Source organism: Apostichopus japonicus, chromosome 21 (assembly GCF_037975245.1).
Source record: "Apostichopus japonicus isolate 1M-3 chromosome 21, ASM3797524v1, whole genome shotgun sequence".
Classification (NCBI taxonomy): Eukaryota; Metazoa; Echinodermata; class Holothuroidea; order Aspidochirotida; family Stichopodidae; genus Apostichopus; species Apostichopus japonicus.
Window position 1 is genome coordinate 14259117 of NC_092581.1, and position 26221 is coordinate 14285337.

A 26221-nucleotide genomic window follows, 5' to 3' on the forward strand; every position below is an offset into this window, starting at 1 on the left:
TAAAGACCTCCAGGAAGTACTTTTTGAAAAATTCTAGCAGTTATAGCGTGCTATAATTTGGGGCCTATACTGACTACCTTTAAAACATACAGTAATGACTCGACCTTCACTGCAGTATCCTGTACACTGAATTCATAGTGACACTCTTCATGAACATTGAATGGATTGCAGACTATTTCAGAGATCACACAAAAGAAGGTTTTTTTTTTAAATTTTGAAGTTTGAAAGCAGGATACATAAAGTAACACTTATGATAGTGACAAAAAAAACAAACAAGCAGAATATAAAAGAACAAAATGATTTTAAATTTTAATGAATAAGGGAATAATTGTGGCCCTAGGGGATCCTTTCACTGCTGTTTTTTCTTCTTCATTCAGTTGTAAAATGTAAAGATTGATGTGTAGAAACTTCCGATCTTATAGTTGGAAAAATTTGCAAAATGAGATTGGTTTCCTGAAAGAAAATTTTTGGAACTGTGGAGATTATAATGTTCAGCAATATATTAAATCACTGTAAACGGATAGTATACTCACGAAACTGTATAAATGTTACCAAAACAAAACTTCAGAAAATTCAACTAAATTTCCAAAAACTTACTCAAGTGTAAGGAGAGTGACAATAGAAATGGTAAGAAAGGGCTATCCTGAAAACCTTCCGAAATGAAAAGGATACTTATCGGGATGCCCACGAAAGATTCTAAGAAGAAATTCATTATTCCAATTAAGTGAAAAAGGCCTCAAAATACACAGTTTTGAACGAATAAATGTAGGCATTTTGGGTGGTAGAATGAGAAGGAAGGGCATTGACCATAGGGGTGTGTCATAGAGGGTGCGCAGTGTTAAAAGGTTACCAGTTCATTCTAGGCATGGTAGAACGAGAGTGCTAAGGTTGTGTGGAGACAGGTAAGTGATAAGCGCAGTAAATAGGATAAAATTAACACACAAAACGGATGTCTAGGCACTTTAGGAGGTAGAATCTGAAGGGCATTCACGGGAGAGGTCCGGACATAGAGGGAGCACAGTCTTAAAAGGGATACCTCTTTGTTCTAGGCACGGTAGAACGAGAGTGCTAAGGTTGTGGGAGACAGGTACAGTAAGCGAGAAGTAACGTAAATTTATTAAACCAATAATTTTTATTAAATAATTTTGTACTGTGGGCATTGTCATGCATGTAATTAGTGTCTTTGAATTAATTTATAAGCTGAATGAAGCAATGCTGCCCTACAAGGATGGAATTTCAATGACTGTTTGGGGCACACAACTAACTTGGGGCAAACAAAGCAAACAAAAGTACAGTATGAAATGCTTCCCCGAAAGGTAATGAGGGCGGTAATGAGGGCAGTATTGAAAAACGTAGTGTGCATATATTCCGGATGCGTAACCTGATTAATTCACTTTGGCTTTGGCTTTGAGTACAACGTTTTTGCATGTTGCCATGTTGAAAAATCTGTTATATTTAGTAATAACAGATTTCCGATCTGAGTTATAGTCATTGCCGACTTTGCAATCCACAGACCCCCTCACAATTTTGAAAGGTCGGTAAGACTGACTCCATAATTTTCCCTTTTCGCGAAACCAAAAAAGAGCAGACACTTCAAAGACCGATGCAATGTGACTAATTACTGTCACAGACAATACAACACTTTTACATTCGTTTGTTCACATACATAACAAAGAATAATACAGAGACAATTGTGAAAGAAAAGAAAAAAAAAGTAAATTGCTAGTTCTTGTAAATTCCCTATTCAAAAAAACAAGAGCTAAAAATAATTGAAGGCCATTTCCTTGTGATAGAACTAATTTTGTTAAATCATGTGTACACACTCAGTTTGATTTGGCAATACTTTTCATCAATCAAACCCAACCCCCACCCCCCCCCCCCCATATAAAAAACAGCATTGGTTTACCATCAATGCAGTTGCTCAGACCACAGATAAGCATCTTCTAAGGCATTACAGTATATTAATCAATGATTCCATTAAGCTTTGGAGCTATATGACATGCTTGTCACCATAACTAGCGCTAAGTGCATCCAAACCATTAATCAAAAAAATACATCTGGATTTTCTTGCATGATAGGACAGGTGATGATACATTCCAATGAAAAACTAGCCAGGAGAAAGAGGATAGTAGACAGGCATTGGGGGGGGGGAGGGGAGGGGAAGGGAAGGGATTAACAAAGGTAGGACAGTGCTAAAAACACAACCAGATCACTTCAGGCACAGTACAGTGAGTACGTATATGAAATTTACAGATAGATCAATCTGTTTCTCATAAAATTCTGAAAAATCGTTTTTCTGAAAAATTCTGCAAAAATGTTGTGTTTATTCTGGGCAGGTAACACCTGATACTGTATAGTAACTTAGTCAACTTTCTTTGACTCTACTACCACATTTACCCAGTCTAGAAATTGGTCACATTTTGAACACTACATCCAGCTGCAGTACATATATAACTCATTTCCTGTTAGGATGGTAGATTCGGAAGGGGGAGGTAAGTGACCTCAGATAGGGTCATTGGAGGTGCCAGTTAATAGGCCAGGTAGATAGGTGTGTGTAGGTGAAGAAGACAGGTAGGTGAGGGGTGAAGTAAATTCCAAATCAACACCCACTACTTTCATCATCCCTTTCTGTTGTAGTAGGGATTCCCATGTTTCTAAGTTTCATTTCTCATAAAAAATACTGAAAAATGCTGAAACACCACAGATGTACAGTATGCAAAAAAGAACTGACACAATGGGTGGTGTACTGTATATATATACAAATTATTTTTGTGTAGCAATTTGACCACTCTGCTGCACAGCATTTGGCTATGCTACAGGTGCCAGTTTAAATCCCCAAAACAAATATACATATAACAGGTATACGGACAAAATGGAGAGATAAGGAAAGCAAAGTATGTGAAAAATACAGTGAAAATGAAAGGATACTAATAGAGTGCTTCTTTAAATTGGCAGGGAAAGTAGTCCTGTGTCCAAAGATCTAAGATGTGATTCCCAAAAATCAGAAAAAAACGATCGAAAAACGCTAAGCAAATTTTCTAACAAAACGGGTAGTTTTCTTCCTGGGTGGTAGAATCGGAAAGGGGTGTAAGTGGACGGTGCCCAGGGAGCGAGGGCGCAGTGCCAAAACGTTCCCATGTATAGTTAGGTAGATGGGAAAGTGCACATGTGGAGTGGGAGACAGTTAAGAGAGGAGCGAAGTTAATTGTGTGTACAGGCTGGAGTGCTATGGTTGTACAGGGTCCAGGTATAGTACTGTAAGGCAGGAAAAGAATTTGTTTAAATATCATAATTAAATGCCTGTAACTTTAATGGAATTTTCCAAAAAATTTATACTGAACGGTAGTCTCAGAATTACGGAAAGAAAATTTATGAATTACTGTACAAAAAACTAGTTATTCAAAAGTGAATGGAAACTTGTTCCGTGAATGTGAGAGAACAGTTCACGACAGTAGCTCAGACTAGTTCTGTATCATCCTGTATCTGTATGCACAAGTACTGGATGCATTAATACATACCAATAACCATATATGCATGGCTTTCACATTCACAAGCTATAGTGCACTTTACGTATACAATTTGTTAGAGAAGTCTTTGACAACCAATGATCCTCCACATTAACCTGGTCAAACTAATTTTTGTTAGAAATGGTTGGTGTACAGTAAATTAAGAAAATTGTAGCATGTCTATTCGGAAGGATTGTGCAATAAGGAATTCCCCTTTGGAAGCATACTGTCATTATGCAAACACATGTAAAATACCGTGGACAAAGTGAAATTTATCTATCAACATTCTTATATGAAACATACATTTTACTCTTGCCCTCCCCCTACCCACCCCCCCCCCCCACAAAAGGAGTGTTTTTGATTCAATCAAATCATATCGCAGTGTTAACTTTATTCACAAGCTTAAGTGAACTTTATGTATACTATTTGTTATGTACAGAGAAGTCTTTGACCCCTGGCCTTAACCAAACGTTATGAACCTGTAAGTTGAATCTTATGAATTCTCCAGTGGGTCCACATCGAATACAATTCCACTGGAACAACCAATGATCTTCCACTTTAACCTGGTCAAACTTATTTTTGTTAGAAATGGTTGGTGTAAATTGAGAAAATTCTAGCATGTCTATCCGGAAGGATTGTGCTATAAGGGATTCCCCTTTGGAAGCATACTGTCATTATGCAAACACATGTAATATAAAACTCTCACACTGTGGACAAAGTGAAATTTATCTATCAACATTCTAATATAAAACATACATTTCACTCTTGCCCTCCCCCCTACCCACCCCCCCCCCCACAAAAGGAGTGTTGTTGATTCAATCAAATCATATCGCAGCGTAAACTTTGTTTTCTGTCTCTAAAGAAGACATTAACAGTCAATAGCTGAAACCTCCAAAAACTCCTTGGTTTGGGTATTGTACTGCACTCCACTCTTAACTGTCGCGAGTACACTATTGCACTTTCGCATCTACCCTAATGACTAGTAACATTTTAGCACTGCGCCCCCATTGACCCTCATCACCCATCACCTAGTTTTACTTCCAAATCGACCATTTGTGAAGTAAAGAAATCTTCTTCTGGTTTTAATTTGCTTTGTTTCAAATCACACTTAATTGGTGTTCTTCAGCAGTGTTTTGGGCTTTCATCATCTGGAAGGAACTTCCTTAAAATCAACACGCTATTCGAGTGATGCCTAAGTATCATTTGACTTTTTCACACATTTTTTCGATGTTGTTTTGTCTAAGGCATTGCGCCGTTCTACGTATCAATTGTTACACTGTGGTCTTATAAATGTACCAGATGTGCGTTAATTGTGTGTCTCTTACATTGCAGTGTCCTTTTCCAACTAGGCTCACACTCTGTAGGTACTGTATACTGTTATCCTTTTAAAGGTTACACATGTTACATGATTTAGTCTCTGACTAAACTCAACTGACAAAGCACTGTACCTACAGCCTGTAACACTGTATGCATAGTCTTTTCACCCAAGTGAAGTGGAAAGAAGATATGAGAAGTAACATCATAACTGTTAAACTACTAATATGTTGTACCATGGAGGATAACAGTTACATGGCTTTAATCAAATGTTCAATTCAAGTACCATACTCCAGGTGGACAATTTGTTATCACATTAACCTGCACATGACCTATCACTAACCTTTTCACACTTCAAAAGAATCCCAACATTGTAGAGCTCTGTTGTTTATCACCACAAGGTCCCTGCTGCAGAATGGAATCTTCTGTTGCCTAAATACTTTAACACCTACTGTACATGTAGTGTATTCACAGTGACTAACATTTTCAATGATATATGGAATGATTTTTATGTATGGTTTCTACAAGTCCTTGTAACTTGGCCTTGCAATGATGCAATCATATGATCATTTATACATGTGAAGAAATTGGCAAGCTCATGGAGCTAAAATGGGATGTAATAACTCCATGGTATGCTTCAAATCTCACAAAACAAAAACAAAAATCTGGCTAAACTCATTTTAACATTAACAATTAATACGAGAATGTTTCAGTAAATGTCTATTGATGTACAGAAAAATTGAACATATTTGAAGATTGATCTATTTCTGAAGGATGCAACAGTGTTGAGACAAAAGACAGAAGGATCGATTGTTAAATGTGTTTCAATTGAATGTTAGTACAATACCATCTATTGTATTGTAATAGTTTCTGTATGAATGAATATGAGACTGTGGGCACAATATAGAATGAATACATGTATAACACTTCACTGTATTGTAGAGTTAAGAAAGCTAATCCACCACCACACTGTAAACCACACTGTAAACCAGTACAGCTGCACATAGATGGAAATCAATATATCTTCAGTCTTCCAGTTTATAAAGAAGAGGGTAAGTTAGTAGTATAAAAGGTAAACAGACACTTCACACACAAAAGACTAAATCCCTCCCCTGTGAATAGGTGAAAGGACTGGCAAGTTAACACAAAACTTTTAACTTTCCCCCCCCACCCCCCCAACCCCCATAGTATTCTGTTGTTTTTTTCTTGTCAATATCCAAATTATAAGATCACTCCTATAATACTCTGCTTCAAGTTTATTTTTTGGTGCAAACTTTGTGCATAAATGTCAACAAAGCAGTTTATCTCAATAACAGCATGAAGGAAATAGAATAAAATGTCACAGGGATTTTTTTGGTTCCTCTTTCGTACCCAAGAAATAAAGTTTTCGGCAAATTATAAACCAATTTGGAATGATCCATTCTTTTCAAACATGTGTCAATAAGTTTCACAGCTTATAAAAGTTTTCAGTAATTATGTCTAAGCAAAATCCTCTTCAAATAATGGATGGAACATTTTCATTACAAATAACAATCAGAAGCTGAAGCAAGGAAAGAGAATTTTGGCCCAGGGTAAAAACTACATACACTTGACTATTATGATAACGCTACTCAATAACAGCATCCACTGACTCTCATTTTAATAACTACATATACGTGTATATACTTAGAGGCTTGGGACTATGCCAATGCCCTCTTATATTACTGACCATGCTATTAACAGAAGATAACTATACCATACTGCTCTACATTAGTCTTGCTCAAATATTGTAATATTGTAAAACTCCACCAGGAAGGTCTAAGTTGTGTTTTAATATTCCAATTGTATCTATATAGCAGTGCTGCCAGTTCTGAAAGGTCAAGCTGTTGTTATTAAGTCCAGTACAGGAAAACTGATCTTAATATGTTAAGTCCACACTTGTACACAAACTACAGTACGGTAACCAATTGCAATACAATTACTGCCAGCAACTTCAACTTTAATAGAAAAGGCTATATTGTGTTTGGTAGGAGAATGCTGGAAGCCTGGAAGATGTGGGAAGGTCCATCTGGATATACCAAAGGTGATCTGGGTGACCCTGATGGTGTGTGTAGTTTGCCTTGGAATCACTACTGTATGGGGTGGTTCTTTGTACTGAGTACATGGGTTTATACAGCAGTATATATATATAGGTACATTCCATCTGAAATTGCTCCAAGAATCAAATCATTTGGGATTTTGTGGGCACTGACAGGATTAAACCAGTTATCTCAAGGTCACATGCCCTATGCTCTACCAACTGACCAAGATCCCTTTAGACAATTCTTTGCTTGGAGGGGGAGGGACAATTCTTTGCTTGGAGGGGGAGGGGCAGGTGGTGGGGATTAGGGAGTGCCAGTTAGAAGCCACAGTAACTTATATCCTATTTAACCGGTAATACGCCCAACTTTCATTCTATACAACCTCGAAAGCAGCAGGAAAGTGATTTATTGTAAGTTGGAGGCTTGTAATATGAAGTTTTATCTATCATACTATAAATTACTATGGCTATTTACATGTCGTTTGAAATTTAATATTCCTACATAGTATTTTATTCTGTGACTATACAAGTACAGTACATATGAGATATCATATAATTTTTTACCAGGCTACAATGTCAAACCCTCATTTTACTGCCCATCACTTTATCGTACAGTTAACAACTTAGTGAGCTCTCATATAAAGTTACTGTAGAAGGAAACTACTGATGCCTGGTCATTATCCATTATCCATACATGCTAAACATATATACATACACTGTCCATCTTATCCTTCCTGGAAGGAGGTATAAAAGGCCTAAAGGGACTCTCAAATGAGTCATAAATATTCTAGATATATCTAGGCTTAGACGGTCACACTCACAATAATGAATAACTAAAAACATTATAACACATTTTTTAACATTTCTGTGACAATTTTGGAATAATTAATTCCAAGATATGCATATCTAACAAGAGACCCCCACCCATACAGTTTGTTCCAAACATTGTTAGGACGTCATGCAATGTTTATTGGGTATATACTTAGTCACACCATCCAGGCATTCGTTCTGGCATCATTTCATAATGTATTTCCTTTACCGTGACAACCTCCAATTTTTTTTCTACTTCATTTTTCCTTGCGATAGGGAGATTTTAACGTAATGGCATCCATTGCACAACTGTTTTCAAGTAGTTGTATCTCTACGTAATTTGTACAATATGAATTTACACCACTCAATGGCCCGTATGATATCACCACCTGCGTACTTTATTTATATGTATACATATGGAATGAGAGGCAATTAAAAAAATACAATACTTCAACCACTCAACCACTGTTGCAGGCAGGTTTGTTTTATTAATCTATCCTAAACAAAAACCTTTCAGTTTATTTGACCTGTGGTTGGTGTACTGAAACGGAGAGTGAAGATGGTGCAGATATTCTGTATCAGTGTAGAAAAAATAGTTGCCAGAGAAGACTCCTGAACTGCAATATATCACGGCGATGAAAAAAGGATGTTCCAGGAATGCAAAAGTCTGTGGGACACTGCTTAGGTTGCTTCAGAGATGGTAGATTCAGGAAGAAGAGAGAATGGATATGATCGAAAAAACGTGTGTAGGAACTTGAAATAGTAGAATGAGAAGGAGGGACAATGACTGGGGAGGCTGGTCATGGAGGGCACACAGTGTTAAAGGGTTACCACAAACCTTATAGGCACGGTAGAATATGTGCTAAAGTTGTGAGGACACAGGTAAGCTTGTCATTCATTAATCTTACATTTTACCTCAAGTTAGTGGATTAGGTAGAGGAAAGTGCATAAGTAGACCGGAAACATAAAAGAGAGGTAAACAGTAAATGTATTTTTGTGCTCAGATAATAAATTAGATGGAGTCAATACACTGATAATGCCTTTGCTCTTCAAACAAAGATCCTGAGGAAACCGTTCGATCTAACTACTGTAAATCGAATAAGAATCCACACAAAAAAGGAACGATGTAGGCACTTTGGGTGGTACAATGAGAAGGAAAGGCATTGACCGGAGGGGCCGGTCATAGTGTTCATTCTAGGCACCGTAGAATGAGAGTGCTAAGATTGTGGGGAGACAGGTAAGCGAGGAGCGAAATAAATTGTCATTGTTCTTCACATGTCATTTAGATTTATATGCTCTTCAAGACCATCTACTGTATATTGCCCAATGTTCAAATTTCCATGCAGCCTTCAACGGCGATCCTGAAAGGCATTTTGTTCACGCTATCACACAATTTAACATTCCAGCATGTCTGCAAATAATCTGAAAGGTCAAAATTTTCAATCAGTTACAGTATATATATATACAGTAGTGAAAAGATATTATTGCACTTCAGAATGCTAACCAACTGAAGGCTATACTCAATTCATGACCTTTAAGGCTTTTCAATATATACTGTTTTGAATAGCAATTATGCCATATGGTGCAAACTGTTTGACAAAAACTTTAACATTTTTTTTTTTAACTAGCTTTCTAAGTACTGTAAGTCTTTCTATTAATCACCAGATAACTTCATAGGTAAAGATATATTTATTTTCATCCACAAATTCACAGTACATTAAACATGTAGCAACAACTTCACACAGCTTTGAAATGGAAAGCATCATAAATTTGCTAGGATGCTACGCAGTTGTGCCATTCTGCAGGAGCAAGGAACGCCTTCAATGCCTGGAGGACTTCCAACAGTCTATGTATCAGTGACAACGTAATTCAATTTGACAGCCAAAATGACTTATTACGAACCCATATATTCAGAGGTCAGAGATGTATGTATCAAATTCTACAAACAATTAGAACACACCCTCTCTCTCTCTATCTCTACTGATGCATCATCATCTTTCCTGAATGAATATCAAGATACAGTAGTGAACTGAATCCCTCTTGGCCATTAGAAATTTTTAACAAACAATTAAACTTTCTAGGACTTATTATTAAGGATCTTCACAACCCTAAAGTATTCTCCTGCTGCTACCCCCTTCCCCCCCCCCCCCATCCTACCATGATGTTAAAGTTCAGATAATCATGGAGAAGAATCTTTCATCTGTTTGGACGCTGCAGCACTAGGTACAGTGCCAAATGTCACAGAGGAAAAAGCTATTTTAGCACTTGGAAGAGGCTAATAAGCCAATTATCTGGCCAGTCTATTATGTCAGATGGTCATTACTTTCTATTGATATGCTATCTCCAGACCAAGCCACAACCCAGTGACCACACAAGTCAGTATTTGGAGTGTACATAGCAAGGTATGCAATCAACTGTGTTATCAACAATTAATGGAATGTGCATTACATTCTGTTGAAGAGGGAACTATACTGTATGGGACACCATGCTGTACAGGACTACACTGTAGGCATATATATTACTATTGCATCATTCAACATGACTTTACAGCTAAACAAACTCAATTCTAATTTAGGTCAAGGGTTAATAAAGGAGACACAAACTCCAACAATCATCATTGTTCTGTGCAATGTAGATGTTATGAACATGAAACTGTACCAAACATCTAAGAAATTCCTTTCTCCTTTTTGAGATATCATCACAGATTTAAAGATTCTAGACACACACACACACACACACAAACGGCTGACGTCGGACTTGATCGACTCTAAATAGGTCGTCATTCGAGCCAAATGTGCTTCTATTCGATCGGTTACATTTTCCTGTCTCTATTACAATGTTTATATTTCGTAAATGGAGATGGGTTTTTGCAAATGTTGAATCTACAGTAACAAACCTATTCACATGACCTAATGATGTCATTGGTTTAAAGTTCCTAGTGGCACTACAGTATGACATCACAGATTTACAAAATGACAGCTCGCAGACACAACTTTTAGACTACGATATCTCCCTCAAGGAACAAGATTTTTCTCAGCTGTTTGGAGGCAGAGGGTGGGGGGGGGGATGGAGAGGGGGGGAGACTGTTCTTCACATTGATCTCTGTCATATGAGACAAAGAAGATGAAGGTTGGGTTTGCATCCCGTTAGAGGCTCAAGTGTCAAAACACTATAATACTGAGATTCATCATTACAGGTATCTCTACTGTACACATTCATCACTGGAATTTTTACGCTGATTAGATTTGCCCTTATTTGTCCTTGCAAGAGGCTGACTTTGTTGATAACAGGAAATGTTCTCTTTTGTCGGCTTAAGAACTGTATATAGGCTATAACCTACATTCTGCTGCAGTTTTCTTTTTCTTTCTTTTGAAAACATTTTGCTATTTTGTCAATTATCTGAAAAGAAGAAAGTCACACCTTAAGACTTCTCCATTTCAATTTCTTTATTCCAGTATAAATTACAAAATTTTATAAATCGGACACATAATAATGGTACACAAAAGACGTAAAAAGTACAATCATGAAGTATGAACAAATAAGAAAAAAGATGGAGGATTAGAAGGTTGAAAGATTAAAAGGATTATAACAGAGATTCGAAAAACCCATTTTTGGGGGAAAAACCCATTCTAAAAACCCATTCTGAATGGCAGATTCAGCAGGGACAAGGGCAGTGAGTGACCATTCAGTGGGGCTATGGGGGTTGCAGTGCATATGTGTAGGATATACTGTAGGTAAGGGAGGAATAGACTAAATATATTACATGTTATATAAAGGCACTGTACTGATACCCTCTCATTCAACCTCTAACTGAACTTGCACACATCTGGAGAAACTCTTGCAGCCTCACTATTAGAGGTAGTCAATAGATCAATTGCTTAAGTGTGAAGTTACAGGTAATCCAAGCAATACTGGTTTGGATTTATTGTGTTTCCAAGGTGTCAGACTTTGCCATCTGTTGACATCAAATGACCTTTGGCCTACTGTAAACTAAAACGGATAGGATTCTTGTATTCACTAGAAGGTAGATTTACATAGGAAGTTCATGTCAGCTGTTTGTTTGGAGTTACGGTGTTGAACAAAGTTTTTACATTTTAACTTCTTTGAACCTCTACCAGAAAGAAAGAAATATCGAATCTTGACACATGATCCAGATTTAGACATTAGAGACTGTGTAGTTAAGGGCATACCATCCTTGCAATAATTCTTTTAGTATTTCAAGTTTTGTTTCATGATCTATCCTGTTTAAACTACTGTATGCATTTAATTCCCTAACTTTGGGTGGGGAGGGTGGGTGGGGGAGAGTTCTCCAAGTGATGAAATGTGAAGGAGTTCTCTCAAGGGGAAGATGTTCACCAGTCTTCAAGCCAACAAAAGTCACAATCATCAATATACCCACAGTACTTAGGGTAGCATGCACATTCCCATCATGGTCTTGAAATTCTATTAGGGATTTCCAGTTCTAATTTGGTACATGTCAAACAATGGCCAAAATTGTCTACCTAAAATGGTGGATTTGACAAAATGGAAAGCATTTCAATCATCCAGTCTGTAAAAGCAAATAAAGTGTACTGTACAAACTACAGACTATTACAAAGTGTAAACATCCATTGTGCATTACTTGTTGTTTTCAAGTACTAGTAGAATAATAAGCCTTTCTCATACAGTACCGTTGAATATGTAAGGTTTACAGTACTTTTAAGTTTAGCTTAAGTACTAACTATGAACACTTCCGTATTATACAGTACCGTATACACACCATCCAATGAAATGTCCAATGGTTTTAGACTCCACAGGTCTGTTAGAAGATATACAGTCACAATCGCAAACATGAGAAAGTATTGCACCGGGAGACCGACCAGAACTCTGTACAACTGTTGGCTCTAACCAGAAGAAAAAATCACTGCTAACTATGCTAATTTATTATTGAACCTGAACATACCTATTCACAATTGATACAAAACAACACAAATTCCCAAACTTGAATGGTCTGCATATTTTTATTGGATCCTCAAAATCCACAGCACTGTAATTTTAAATACCATGTCTTGTGTGAACGCAATGGAGAAAGATTACTGTACATCACGTTTTAACTTACCTCTACAGTCTGTATTATTTAAGTGTTTAATAGTGGAGACTGTATGGAGAATGGAAGATATTTATATAAATATTACGGTATTCATCCATCCTTAGTCATATTAAATATTAGTCTCGTTATTTAAAGAATTAATACAAAAGTCGGTCACGATAGAAGTATTTTTAGTTTGCAAGCATCTTTCTGTGAAATTAGTTTTAACCATGTACTGAACTACTGTACAAGTACTGGTAAGGTGAGTTTAAGTCGTTATATATATATACTAAAAGGCCTTTAATAGAGGTCTGAAACTGAAGCCTGTGCAATATAAAGATTTACTGTAGAGAATGGTACTGTGGATTCAGATGGGATCTTGATCGAGTGGGTCAATGATGGGTCCAGAAGTGGGTCAATAATTAAGTGGACCAATAAGAGAGTGAGTGAGTGAGTGAGTGAGTGAGTGAGGAGTGAGAGGGTGAGTGAGTGATTGAGAGGGTGAGTGATTGAGTGAGTGATTGAGTGGGTGAGTGAGTGTGTGCATGCACGGTGGGAGGGTGGGTGAGTGGGTGAGTGAGTGAGGAGTGAGAGGGTGAGTGAGTGATTGAGAGGGTGAGTGAGTGAGTGATTGAGTGGGTGAGTGAGTGTGTGTGCATGCACGGTGGGAGGGTGGGTGGGTGAGTGAGTGGGTGAGTGAGTGAGTGAGGAGTGAGTGAGTGAGTGATTGAGAGGGTGAGTGAGTGAGTGACTGAGTGGGTGAGTGAGTGAGTGAGTGTGAGAGTGTGTGTGTGCATGCACGGTGGGTGGGTGGGTGGGTGAGTGGGTGAGTGAGTGAGTGAGTGAAGTACATTTTAAAGAGAAATCAAAGTGTTGTAATTGTAGTGTACCATACTACTTCTTCCATCAAATGTCAAAGATGGCTTTCACACTGTCTGTCTCCCAAGGAAATTGATATGAAGTCACTTAAATAAAGTTTAAGTGAAGCCATGAGGATTGGTTAAAGCCCAGCTGAATATTCATGAACAGTGTGTGGTTAATTAAATTGTCAACCATGTGCCAATCCACTGAAACCTACTGTTGGCATGACATCAGCAGCCACTATGATCTGTGTCCTACTTTTACTTGTAATGAGGTACAGTACTGTATATATATGAATGTCTTTCCTTGTTTGAAAGGTTGGAATAGGAAATGAGTAAAATGAAAACATTGCTGTTTGCAGATTCTTGTCGTTATCTTAAAACCAATAGCAAAGATATCTATGCTGTATAGAAAATATATGAAAATTTCAATCACAATGGTCCAAACTAAACAATTTTTTTTTTTTTTGGGTACCATTGTCTACTAAATAAGTTATAAATCAGTATTTAAGTCCATGGAAATTGGGCAGGGACGGGCAGGGATGGGGAGAGGGGGGGGGACAGCTCTACATACAAGGGACCATTTAACACTTTGTGATACAAACTACAAACAAGGCCTTTCTATTTGCAAAGAGATAAAGCCTTTTCTTTATCAGCTATCTTGCTCATGTTTGTTTTCTGCCAGGATCGTGATTGACAAACACTCTCTGATAAAAAAACAAACCTGGTGTCACTAGGTCACATAATCTGTCTGTGTTTGCATACCAGTATCAGAGTTTAACTTGTCATTACTTCATGGTTAAAGAGTTGACAGATAAGGCTAATTTCTGAAACAAGTCATTTATTTTGTGCATGTACAGTTAGGAGCCTACAAGTTCAGACTTGCTGACTACTTAAGGCCGGTCTCAACTTAAGTATAGATCTGTTGAAAATCACAAAAAGAAATTGTTACTGTACATCAATATGATGAACAAGTTCTGAACTTGAGTTTTATATTTGAGCAACTTAGTTTTTCTTCCTTTTCTTGACGAAAGGCAACATGCAGTGGTACGACTATTTTGTAACTTTTGTGACATTTCGGTTTATCACTGCATGTCGGGTTTCCTTCCTAACAACATGTTTTGTTGGAAAAGAACAATTACAAGGGTTTAGCTTTCATGGCAGATTACTTTTGTTTTCAAAAGTACAGGTAAACACTGAAATGTTAAAAAAAAATGCCTATTTTTTTTCCTTGATATTAAACTGCTTCAGGACATATCAACAATATACAGTGCTGTCAATACCATGATGTCACAAACATCATTGAAACTACGACAAAAAATGAAAACCACTAGTTATTCAAAGTTACTAGTACTGAGGCTTTGAAGATTGTTACACTACTACAACCTTCTGTGTATGGATTCATTCTAGTGCATAATGAACAAGTCTTAACATACAGTAGAAGACATCAAACTCTTATAGACAATTGTAGACAATTCAGGAACTAAAGAAAGAACAAAAAAAATCTAAATATAACTACATCTTTGTCATAGAGAGTTCACCTAGGGTACAATGTTTGGCAGGAAGTTGGAATGTAAAGGGAAAGATGCTTGGCCACATCGTGATCATGCCATAGGTAGGAATGCAAACACAAGATTGCTTTACATTCATAGAGTTCAAAAGCAAGATCCACAAAAATTTGCAGTTTTTGAAAAACTGCCAAGTCACTTACAGGTACAGAATCTGATGGTGGAAAACTAACAAGGTATTCTTTACATGAGTCATTTTGCTACCATTGTTAAGGTCCATTGAGGTTTTCTGGAGGTGGGAGGGTGTGGTGGGGTGGAGCAGGTGGGGTTGTCCCACTGGCTCCACTGCAAATGCTGGTCACAACATCACAGCTCTTGTTTCTTACTGTAGTAATTCAGACTTTACATTACAATATTCTCCATTTACCATTACTGTACTGTAGATACTAGTGTTTAAGTTCAAACTATTTGGGATCTTTATAAACAATTGGGTTTGTCCTTGTAAGAGGTCTCTATAGATGAGGACCTTGCACATTACAATATTTTTCCATCAGATACTACAGTGTTTAAGTTCAAACTATTCGGGATCTTCATAAACAATTGGGTTTGTCCTTGTAAGAGGTCTCTATAGATGAGGACCTTGCAAAAAGACATGGGTGTGTCCATCGTGTCGGTCCAAAGCAGTGACGAAACCAAGTCATTAAATAAACTCAAATTATGCTAACATGCTTTGTGGTTCCTTCTGGGTACCTCAGTGTAGGAGAAACAATGGAAAGTGATTACATCATCACGACAAAAGTTAAGAATTAGAGTGAAGAAATGCACTTACCTTAAGGGACAGTAACAAATCTGAACATTTGTTCTTCACATCCTCAAACGGACATTGAATTGAGAGTCTCAACACTTGCAAAAGAATACGAAGAAATCCCGCTTGCCAATCCTCAGAGGCAGATTGAGACGAATTGGTGTTTCCCTCGTCGTCGTCGTTGCCGTCTTCGTCTTCCTCTTCGTATTCCTCGATGTCTTTGTTGCTATCCGATTGCCAAACAACGATTACTTCATTAATCCATGTCTCCAACTGTTGCAAGGCTTGTGTACGTTCATTGATGTCTCTGGAAGCAATACAACTAAACAACCAGCTCTCGTCGGGCGCCAATTCAGCAATTTTAGACGCCAAATCCGTGGCCATTTAATGATGCAACTTTATGATGGGAAAGAGAGGAAAGGTCTGACAGTATTAGAAACTATTGTTTGGACGAACAGAGCAGAACAATAGAAACTATTGTTTGGACGAACAGAGCCAATGAAAAGGTGAGGGTCATACGGGAAAATGATTCGTCCAAGAACCACTGATTGCCTTGCAGTGTTTAATCTCTCACAATGAGATCTCTCGATGATTAAGCAATCCTGGTTCTAGCAGAGTGCCACTCCCCCCCCCAAACCCCTCCCCACCCTATCCCATCCCTCTTCTCCCTTGCCCGTGCATTGTATTACTTCTGGACACCAAACGAATACTGTGGCTTTGAATAACATATTCCAGAGACTCGTCAAGGCTGTTTGGCAATGACATCATTTATTCTTCTGTTGCCAGATACAATCACAAATTATCACCAAAATTAAAAAAAAAAAAGAACCTTGTGAGGATGTTGTTGGACTTAAAGATGTATAAAACTGCAATTTTGACAAACACTGAACTTCAGCTAATTACCATTTAAATTTACTTAATACAGTCAATAACTTCTGACGAAACTAGATACTCATATGTCATGTTTGACTCCTTGTGACTGTAGATCTGACAGACTAACTGCAGACCTGGCAGACCAATCCACAAAGGTTTTACACCAGGTATGGGCAAAAAATGTAGTTTGCAGGCTACAGTGAAAGTTTGTAGTCATTCTGTGGGCCACATCACTTGAGGAGGAACCTTAGAGCACACCCATAACAATAAAATAAATTGCAGTTAATGCTCAAAAACAGATCACTAATTTCTTCATGCACTTTGTCTGTTTGTTATATAAACATCCTGTTGCAATTAGGTCCTATTTACAAGCTCCACAATGCATGTACACATGTCACGTTTGAAGGTTTCCCTTTTCTATAAAGGATCGGCAGGTCAAATTAAAATGGTTCTGAAAAGCTTATGGGCCACAGAAAATTCCCCCTCCCCAAACAAGGCATGCGACCTGCAGGGCACACTTTTACCACACAAAAGTTTACATAATGAGAAAGCAAACAGATCTATTCAACACTTGAATTACAGAGCAGAAACATTTTTTGAATTCATCATCTACAGTAGAGCTGAAACATTTGAAAGTTCAGGTATTCTATTACTGTTTCTTCTTTTATTCCTTACATATCTTTAAAAGAGTTTAAAAAATGCAAAAAACATGTAAAAAATTTTTTTAAAAACCCTACAATTCCAAGCAGTTTTCTAATTTTGCAACTTAGTGAACTCTGGCCTCAATGAATTTTACACTCTGTCATATATCTCAATCAAGAATGCAATCAACCAACCTCCTACAAGAGTGACACTCATTGGAGATATGGTATAGCGTAAAGGTTCAAGTGCAGCGATGTAGTACCCGGGGTGAACACAGACTGATAGCTGTATCTGGTTGAACCTCACCTACTTAACCCTTGGTTAGGGGTTGTTTAGTGTTAAAGATAACCTTACACCATACTAGGCTTTTACCTAGCCTCTAATACTTTTTTGAAAAAGGCCTCAGTTAGTATTTTCTACCTTAAATTACCCTCTTTGTTGCCTCTATTATGTTCCTCCTAAATTGAGCACTACAAGAGCATTTAAATTTCATTACATGAACTTTAAATGCAATTTTGTCATCTCCTTCAAGTCAGTTTAAGCATTTAGAAAAAGATCAATATTTTCTTTTCTTTCCTTTTTTTGGCATTGGAATGTTCTTGCATAGGCTTGACTTGAAATAAAACACTCAACTAATTACACTATTAAATACCACGGAAGGTTTAAGGTTTCATCTGGGTAAATTGGTCAGCATCCCTCAGCTACAGTCAGACCCATTTATCTCTCCCTAAATATAGCATATAGGCATAGCTGTAATTTTTTATGAACAGGTGGGCCAAAAGACAAAGCAAAAACAAGAAAAGCCAACTGTACAGGAAGATGATGAGTTTTGCAAATTATACAGAAATGAAACTTATAGCCAGCTAATAATATTTGACAATATTTCTATGGTTTGAAAAGATTTTCTTTTAATGAATCTATTTTGAATATGTTACTCAATCAGAGCAAGGAAAGAAATTCAAATAATGTAAACTACTAATAATTATAAGAAGTAAATATATATGTCATATGCCTATTTCTGCAGAAAATTGAACTTCCCCTAATGAGTAACCCAAAATTATGTATTTTCCATTCTAAAATTGTGGCATCAATAATCAATAACATAGAGACAATATGTGTTTGAATTTGGTGAACCCCAGCACACTTTAGTAATGTTAATATCTTCTGAATACATGGCTGTGAATTAATGCACATTTTTTGTATTTGGGCTTTACTTTGTTAACTAAGAAATGAAGAAGTTGCTCGTCAAGTAAGTGGAACAATCACAGTGGAACTATGATCGCAAGAGGCAGGTCAAATTGTCCTTGGCAAATATATGGTACACTATCTACAATTTGTGAATGGTTTATATCTTTGCAACGGAGCAGTCATCCATTCCTGATTGTTTTTAAATATATAAAACTTCCAACTTTCAGCTAATTTGTAGGGCCTATGTGCCACATTTGTTTGTGCCTCCATGGGGCTCAGGTTAATGTCACTTCACATCCTTTAGCTTCACAATAGCCAATTTATCTTACATAAAATTCATTAGAAATGATACCAAGTGAATCTGCTCCCAATTATATCGCCTAGGCTACTGTATTAGGAATAAGGTACACTTTAGCCGCCCATCAGACTCTTCTTTTCTTGGGACCTCAGCTCAGCCACAATATACTATTTGTAGTATTAGTAACTGCTAGAACCTAATGTGCCCTAGTTGATTTACTGTACATCTAACGATAGACTAGGCCTACCTAGGACTGGAGTACACTGAATTAAACCCAAAACAAGATTGCTTGAAGTTTGTTTCTTGGTATACTGTAAAGGATGACCAAGCCGCATATCAATTATGATTTAATGAGACTGTCAGACGCCTTTTAGTGCAAGTGCTAAGTTTCTTTTGTATCTGATTAGCCTACATCAGGCCTCACATCAGGGCAGGTCCATTCTCAATCTCAGTTAGGCACAGTAGGTTTGGTCATGAAACTGAATTATCAGTGAATAGAATAGGTTAGTCTAAGTAAGGATTAAACTTAGCTAGCCCTAATAGTTCAAACGTTTTGTACTTTCTGATAATAAAATATGGCTAGGCCTATGCAAAGTTACAGCACTGCTTGTAGGTAGTTAATATGTAAAAGCTACAGTGCAAGCAGGTATTGTAGTCTGCTGGTAATATTTACTGCACCATGTGCCGTACCACAGTTACCACTGCCAGATTGTATTCACATGTTGTTTGTTAGGCAACAGTAATCCAATGGTCACACGTACTGGCAAAGACACTGACAGCATATCATGGGCGAGCACACACTACACACTCGACTTCATTAACAAGCAGTCTCGGTAACGTAGATCTTTCCAAGACAAAAATTCTTCACCTTCTCTAAATTGGAGTCCAAAATCAAGCTGTTGCCGTCCAAATGAAAGACGTAGATAACTTCCACACGGTTAAAGTCAGCTTTTCGACAATACTTCACAGTTATGTGTTTTACATAGAGAAAATATACCGGCAGTTTCCACAGTGCCTCCGGTGCAATAAACAAACTTGACACTACAGTATATAACATACGATAGAGCACAGAGACCACAGAGATTGAAGTTCTTTATATGCCGCATTCGGTGCTAGTGTGAACAAGAATTTAAAATCATAAAGGGTTTGTTTGCGCCGAAATCACTCCAAACAGATCATTTAAGTAAAAATTAAATTTATATACCTACATTTTATTCGATTGCAGTGAGTAACCCCAAAAGTAATATTTTTATTGATCACTTAGGAAACTTCCAGATTACTGTCATCTAGTTTTTGTATTATCTGAGGGGGTGTGATACCGATTGTCCAATCAGATTTTGTTTGCCTCTCCGGAAAATCACTTAAATTACTTGACCAGAATTCGTACAACCGAAAATGCTACGTGAAACCAGTCAAACATGTTACAACATTATATTAGAACAAGAATGCATATCATAACAAGTTATTACCTTTAGTCGATGAATCACTTACTGTATTACCAAACGCGATGCAGGTGCAAGGTGGGGCAGGGGGAATCTATAATCTAAATTGTAATTTCTTCCCTCAGACCTCCCTGTATGCAGGAGCCGGCTTCACAATCCCAAAGTCACATCCCTCCATGAGACTCCATTGTAAAAACCCTGGACCTTGTTCTGATTACCAGAATATTCCACTGGAGCATAGGGATTGGAAAGTTCCGAGAAATTGTCAATGGGACAACCGTTGCTTTTTCTTTAATACAAACTCACATCTTGTCTTCGAGGAAGAAGACAAACCTAAGGGAAGGAACTCCCTGGCAGTGGCACCACAATCTTCTCAATTCTCAAGTACGCAATTGAAATATTCTAGAAGATTTGGCGGGAAGGTCCAAACATTTCACGGCAAACTTTATGGTCTGATCATGTTTGTAAACAGGGCTATAAAACTTTCGGATCAGATAAACGAGGACCTTAAATAATTCCTTTATAAAGACAGGGGCGACGGAGTTTGGAAATGTAGAGAGGGTACGTCCCATGCCACCCCTCCCCGCCACCGAGAAAGGGCCGATTCGTTGAGAAACTGGAATTTGTAGTAGTGGAATTTGTAGTACATAACGAACATGTAGGGTCACTTTCTCGAGACTTTAAGCAGTTAACTTCCTCTAATCAAAAGTCACATGTCCCACTGTCTTTATAAGATTGTCCCGACCCCCCACCTACACCCCTCCCGGCCAGAGAGAATCCTCTGACGCTGCCTCTGGCTATTGAACATAGTTTTTCTCCTTCTTCTTTATTTAGGCGGGGAGGGATGGGTGGGGAGAGAATAGTTCTTCATGTAGTACAGAGGTGGAGGGCCATTGGTATTACGGGAGGATTGTAGTAATAGGGAGAAGGTATTTAAGTACACTCACAGGGGCATATGTTATATAGCGCTTTTGTTGAATCAAGAACTCTTATACACCATCTTAATCTTTAATGTGTCCTGAAAATGTTTGGTACTTATTACATAAAAGTGACAAACGGTCAATAGGTTGCAATATAAGACGGGTTTTTTTATCTTGGTAATTTTTTTAAATCATTGTTATATAATATCGCCAGTTAACTCACAACTTTGAATAAACATGACTTATGACCTATATGTAGAAAGCGACGGTATAGCTTTAGCACGTATGAACAAAACGTGAAGACCTACACGATATCAAGCATTCGTCATTGCAATATTGCCCTCATAATATTTTACAGCGTTCAATATCGTCGTGCACAGGATTTCAAAGGTGAATGAGTGAGTGTGTGTTGGGGGGGGGGGGTGGGGTTCTTAACACCCCAACTTTTTGGGCAAGGGATCAAACCTTTTATGGAAGGACGTTTTGGGCGTGGAGGAGTGGTATCATTCTTCCCCGACTGAATATAAAAATGCACGCGATTGAACGACTACACCCCACCCCCCCCTCGACTGACGATGGTGGTCCCCCTTCCCCACTGTCGCAGCTGTGTGTGGTTGTATGTGACCACCGTGTAAACTATGCTAATTCTCTGTTAGCATAATAAATAATTCCATCTATAGGAACTTTGTACTTTTTTGTTTTTACCAATCCTTACTAGAAAGGTCTTCCTTTTTTTAAGAAAATGTATATAGGCTAGTTGTTATTGATATAGCAGCTAATGAAATATGTGTTTTCACACCTTTTCCGTAATACTCTTAAAATATAGGTTTCCTGTGGGTAAACCCGCTTAGCTGACTGTATGACCGGTTCAGTAACAGGCTATAGAATAGAATAATCCATATGGTTCAACCAAAAAACAAACACAAGTACATAAAATGGTTTCGAAAATTAAGGATTTGAAGTTGGCAGTAAATGCTGTTTGGAATTTGATCCTAAAATGTCCATTTTGTTGGTACTTTCTACCATATTTTTGGAAAATACTCCTCGTCATTAAAACGTGAATTCAGATTTACTTACCATCGACTTCATGTCAATTAAGCTAAGAACCATTTTTTGTTTGTTTTACTTTTAATGATGAGTATATATTTGGAAATTAACCAATCTATATCACGTGACTGTAAGATTGTAGATAATGCGTCACGGATGTTACTTTATTAATCAGTCAATTTGATATTCATTATAGTTCATAACATTCTCAACTATGTCTCAGTGCCTGAAAGGCTGGCTGCGTTTATTGGCAGAATTTTTGTCTCCACATCTAATTACGGCTAGATGAACACATCGAGTCTAACCCAGCCAGTTGGGACAATTTCGTATGCTAAAACCTCTCTAAACTGTCCTAACTGGGCGGTCTTATGGTGTAGTTATCTCTTTACCATGAATGTTATTATGTAGCCTATAGGCTATGCGAACGATGTATATGGTTGTGTATATTCTCCGTCAAATAGAGCGTATATAACAATATACTACCTGCAATTGTCCCCACTGTTAAATGTTGTATACCGATAGTCAGGACGCTTGCGATAAGACGTAATTTAAGCGACTGTTTGTGAAAAACGATGCGACGGTTTTTTAAAGGGTACCGCGAACCCGTGAATTGAAGTCTCATGTGAACATTTCCTAATATTATCGGGCTTTATATAGTCTCATTTCATAAGTCACCTATAAGAACATGGGCACGATAATACAAACATGCTACCGAACAACGAGACTGTGATATCTCCGTCAGATGTGTTTCGCTATTCCCCTTGAGCGATACAAAGTCACCAAAGATATAGTACCTGGGCACGAAAAAACAAACAACGAACCGGCTGATCCGATCTCAACCCCAGTCTCCTTGCATCAGGACCAGTGGCGTAGGAAGGTACTTTTGAGTGGGGGGGGGGCTGAAGACTGATGGCCGGCCTGGGGGAGGGGTCTAAGGGGAGGGGGAATTTTTTTTGCATTTCCAGGTGGCCTCAGATGCAATTTGGTGCAATTCAACACCAACTCCATTTTGTAAACTTAATTTTGTATTTTCACCTGGCCTTAGATGCAATTTGGTGCTCCAAATGAGATTTTTTTCTCATTTGGAAATGAAAAAGGGGTTTTCTGACTTGCGAAGTGGGGGGGGGGGGGCGGAATGATACTTCCGCCTCTCCACATTTTTCACTGGGGGGCTGGCGCCCTCCAGCCCCCCGGTTCCTACGCCCTTGATCAGGACTGTGACCGTGTGATCATCGCTTCTCGGCCTTTTGGCTAAGATCATGTGTAGTATATGTTCCCTTTCGATGGGAATGGTGATACACACCCGACGATGATCACACAGTCACAGTCCCGATGCAAGGGGACTGGGGCTGAGAGCGGACCAGTCGTTCGGTAGTTTGGTTTTCGTGCCCATGTTCTTTCCTGGGCGACTTTTTCTTAACAAGTATCATCGTCATGTGTGTATCACGATTCCCCTCGAAGAGGAACAGATACTAATCATGATTTTAGCCAAAATGTCGAGAAGGGGAACATATAGTCTTATACAATATTTTAGTCACGAAGCGTCGACTCTTCAGTTGGCCACGTAGAGTTTCACATGTTTTAAATGCTGTACAAGCTATATGTCAATTAATATAACGACTTTGTGTATTTCAAATAAAATAAAACGTTTAGCACAAACTACAACAGTTTTCAAGCAATAAACGCATGCTTCCATATCAAATGCAATATTTCTAACTACCCTCGTGATTAATTAGACATATTATGTGTATAATTAAGCAACAAAATCACCTAAGGGGAATATAACCCACAAAATTTTCACAACACCTTCACTCTACGAATATGCAAATTTAACAGTGTCCCGATGTATGTTTATGGATACAAAACAGTAATAAAGTGAAACTGTTCACTCACGCAAAGGTTAAATAATGACTGTCAAGTCATTTTACACACCGTTAAAGACAATTTATACTTAATTAACGTTCTGCAACTAAAATGACATTCAACTGTTATTCTACGACCAATGGAGAATGTTAATTTACGGTATTGTTGTACGTTTACGTCCATAACGTGTTATTTTACAAGAATGGACAGTGAACGTAAATTAACGACGAATGCACATGCTATATAACTTTCGCCCATTATTTTAAGTATAAACACTGTTACATCGTACTAAAGGCATGATGCGTTTCTCTGTGGTACCACGATCGTAAACCACGGTTGTAAACAATCCAATCATAAGGTCCCAGTTCGAGTCACTCCAAGATTCATGTATCTCGTCCAGTTACAGAGTTGTTGACAATTGACAATTCATAATCACGGACGTTAAATATGAATCTATGAGACTGACTTCGGTCAGCAAGTTGCAGCTTTGATAAGCAAATGAGGCTTCTTCGCGAGTTCCTGCTTGCAGGAGGATCTAAAATACATACAAGCTGCAATTCGTTCTATTATTGAAGGGGTGAAATTTTCGTGAGTAATTTGGGATCAGCAAATTCAAACGAGATATTCATAACATTTTAGCAGATTTAGCAGGGCAATACTGTTGTACGTTTTTGTTCTAGTATTGTATGAATGAAAACCACGAAGTGCATATACGGTTGGTTCTTTGTTTCTTTTCTTTTTTTTGCAATGGGGCATAGTACATCCCTAGTAATAAGTAAAACGATCTATGGCATAGAATAAGTTCGTGGCAGTATTTCTCCTTTGAAGGAATACAACTTTCTAATATTGTCACAAACTATAGTCTGCTAAGAAGGAGCATAATTATGCTCCTTCTGTGTGGTATGTTACCGCGGTAAATTTGAGGTATATTTTTTCCTGTGAGTGCAAGGAAAGAAGGAGATGGGGGAGGAAAGGAAAATACAACGTTATCCAATTATCGCTTATGTTCCCCCTCTAGAGAAAATCATGTCACACATCTGTGTTCCTTGTATCTCCAATAAAAATAATGTTTTCATTGTAGAAACCCTTTGTTCTTGTGTTTCAACAAGTTTGTAAGACCAACACGTCTTTCGATGTCCTTAATATGAAATACATCAATCATAATAAATCACAGCATAATGTACTGAAGTGATAATGAAATGTTATACCAGGGAGTTGTTCAAATATTGAATGGCTCTGCATACGGCCTTTGCGACTTCTCCGCGGTCACCACAACAACCTAAAATCACAGTTATCAACGAGCTTGGAATGTTTTGAAGAGCTCCCTCTATTTAGCCAACTTCCTTATTTTTGGTTTCGATGATAATCGTAACCTCATGCAGGCGGATGTGTGTATGTGTTTGACGCCTTGCTTGTGAACACGATATCTCAAGAAGGGAAGCTGCGACCAATCTAATATTTGGTGTGTAAGAGTATATAGGCAAAGGCTTGGACCAGCGGTTAGAGTGTCCGCCTCACAATCCTTCGGTTCCAGGATCAAAATTCCGCCAGGAGCCAGATTCTCTTGACCTATTCAAAAATCGCCACAGTGCAGTGTTGAGGTGCGGAGTCTTCCGTGGATTTGGTATTTCTGGTTTGTGAACTTGGGTAAAGGGCTTTATTTCTGAGGCTTCACTTGGTTTCGCAACAGCTTGGTTCGTCATGGCTGCACTGCAGTGATGTAGAATGGGGTGCCTTTGCCTACCTCGGTATTTGAAAAAGTGTTCAGATGCTAGTGTTATGAAACAGTAATACCATCTCTTTGATGTTACCGAAAAACTCCATCGAGACACCTTACAGGCCTCTTATGTATTTATCTAGGTCATGGATTCAGTTTTCCCACGAGAAGTTTTTAACTATCTTATTGAATCTTGGTGCAGGGCCTTTTCCCAAAATAGATTCCATTATGTCTGTGGAACATTCGAGAAGGTTCTCTCACGTGGTATGGAAGTTTCCATAGAAAGGGGGATGGACTTCCA

The 26221-nt window shown here is 38.0% G+C and overlaps 2 protein-coding genes and 1 pseudogene across 6 annotated transcripts in view; 2 read left to right on the forward strand and 1 right to left on the reverse strand.

Moving 5' to 3' along the window:
• LOC139963285 (sestrin-1-like) overlaps positions 1 to 20234 on the reverse strand; it is a 93539-nt gene extending 73305 nt beyond the window's left edge. For 2 of the 5 annotated variants that reach the window (XR_011791538.1, XM_071963944.1), the window contains exons 1-2: positions 19800 to 19994; positions 15955 to 16326 (exon numbers count right to left, since the gene is read on the reverse strand). Coding sequence is in view for 4 of the 5 variants with exons in the window: in XM_071963944.1 (XP_071820045.1) it covers positions 15955 to 16314 (360 nt within the window). In the remaining variant the exon portion in view is untranslated. Of the gene's footprint in view, positions 1 to 15954; positions 16327 to 19621; positions 19995 to 20139 lie in introns of those variants that run through there. The other 3 variants (XM_071963947.1, XM_071963945.1, XM_071963946.1) reach the window with 3 other exon arrangements.
• LOC139963048 (leucine-rich repeat serine/threonine-protein kinase 1-like) overlaps positions 1 to 26221 on the forward strand; it is a 495817-nt gene that overhangs the window by 269963 nt on the left and 199633 nt on the right. The window lies entirely within an intron of this gene.
• LOC139963303 (U2 spliceosomal RNA) lies at positions 23572 to 23648 on the forward strand (annotated as a pseudogene).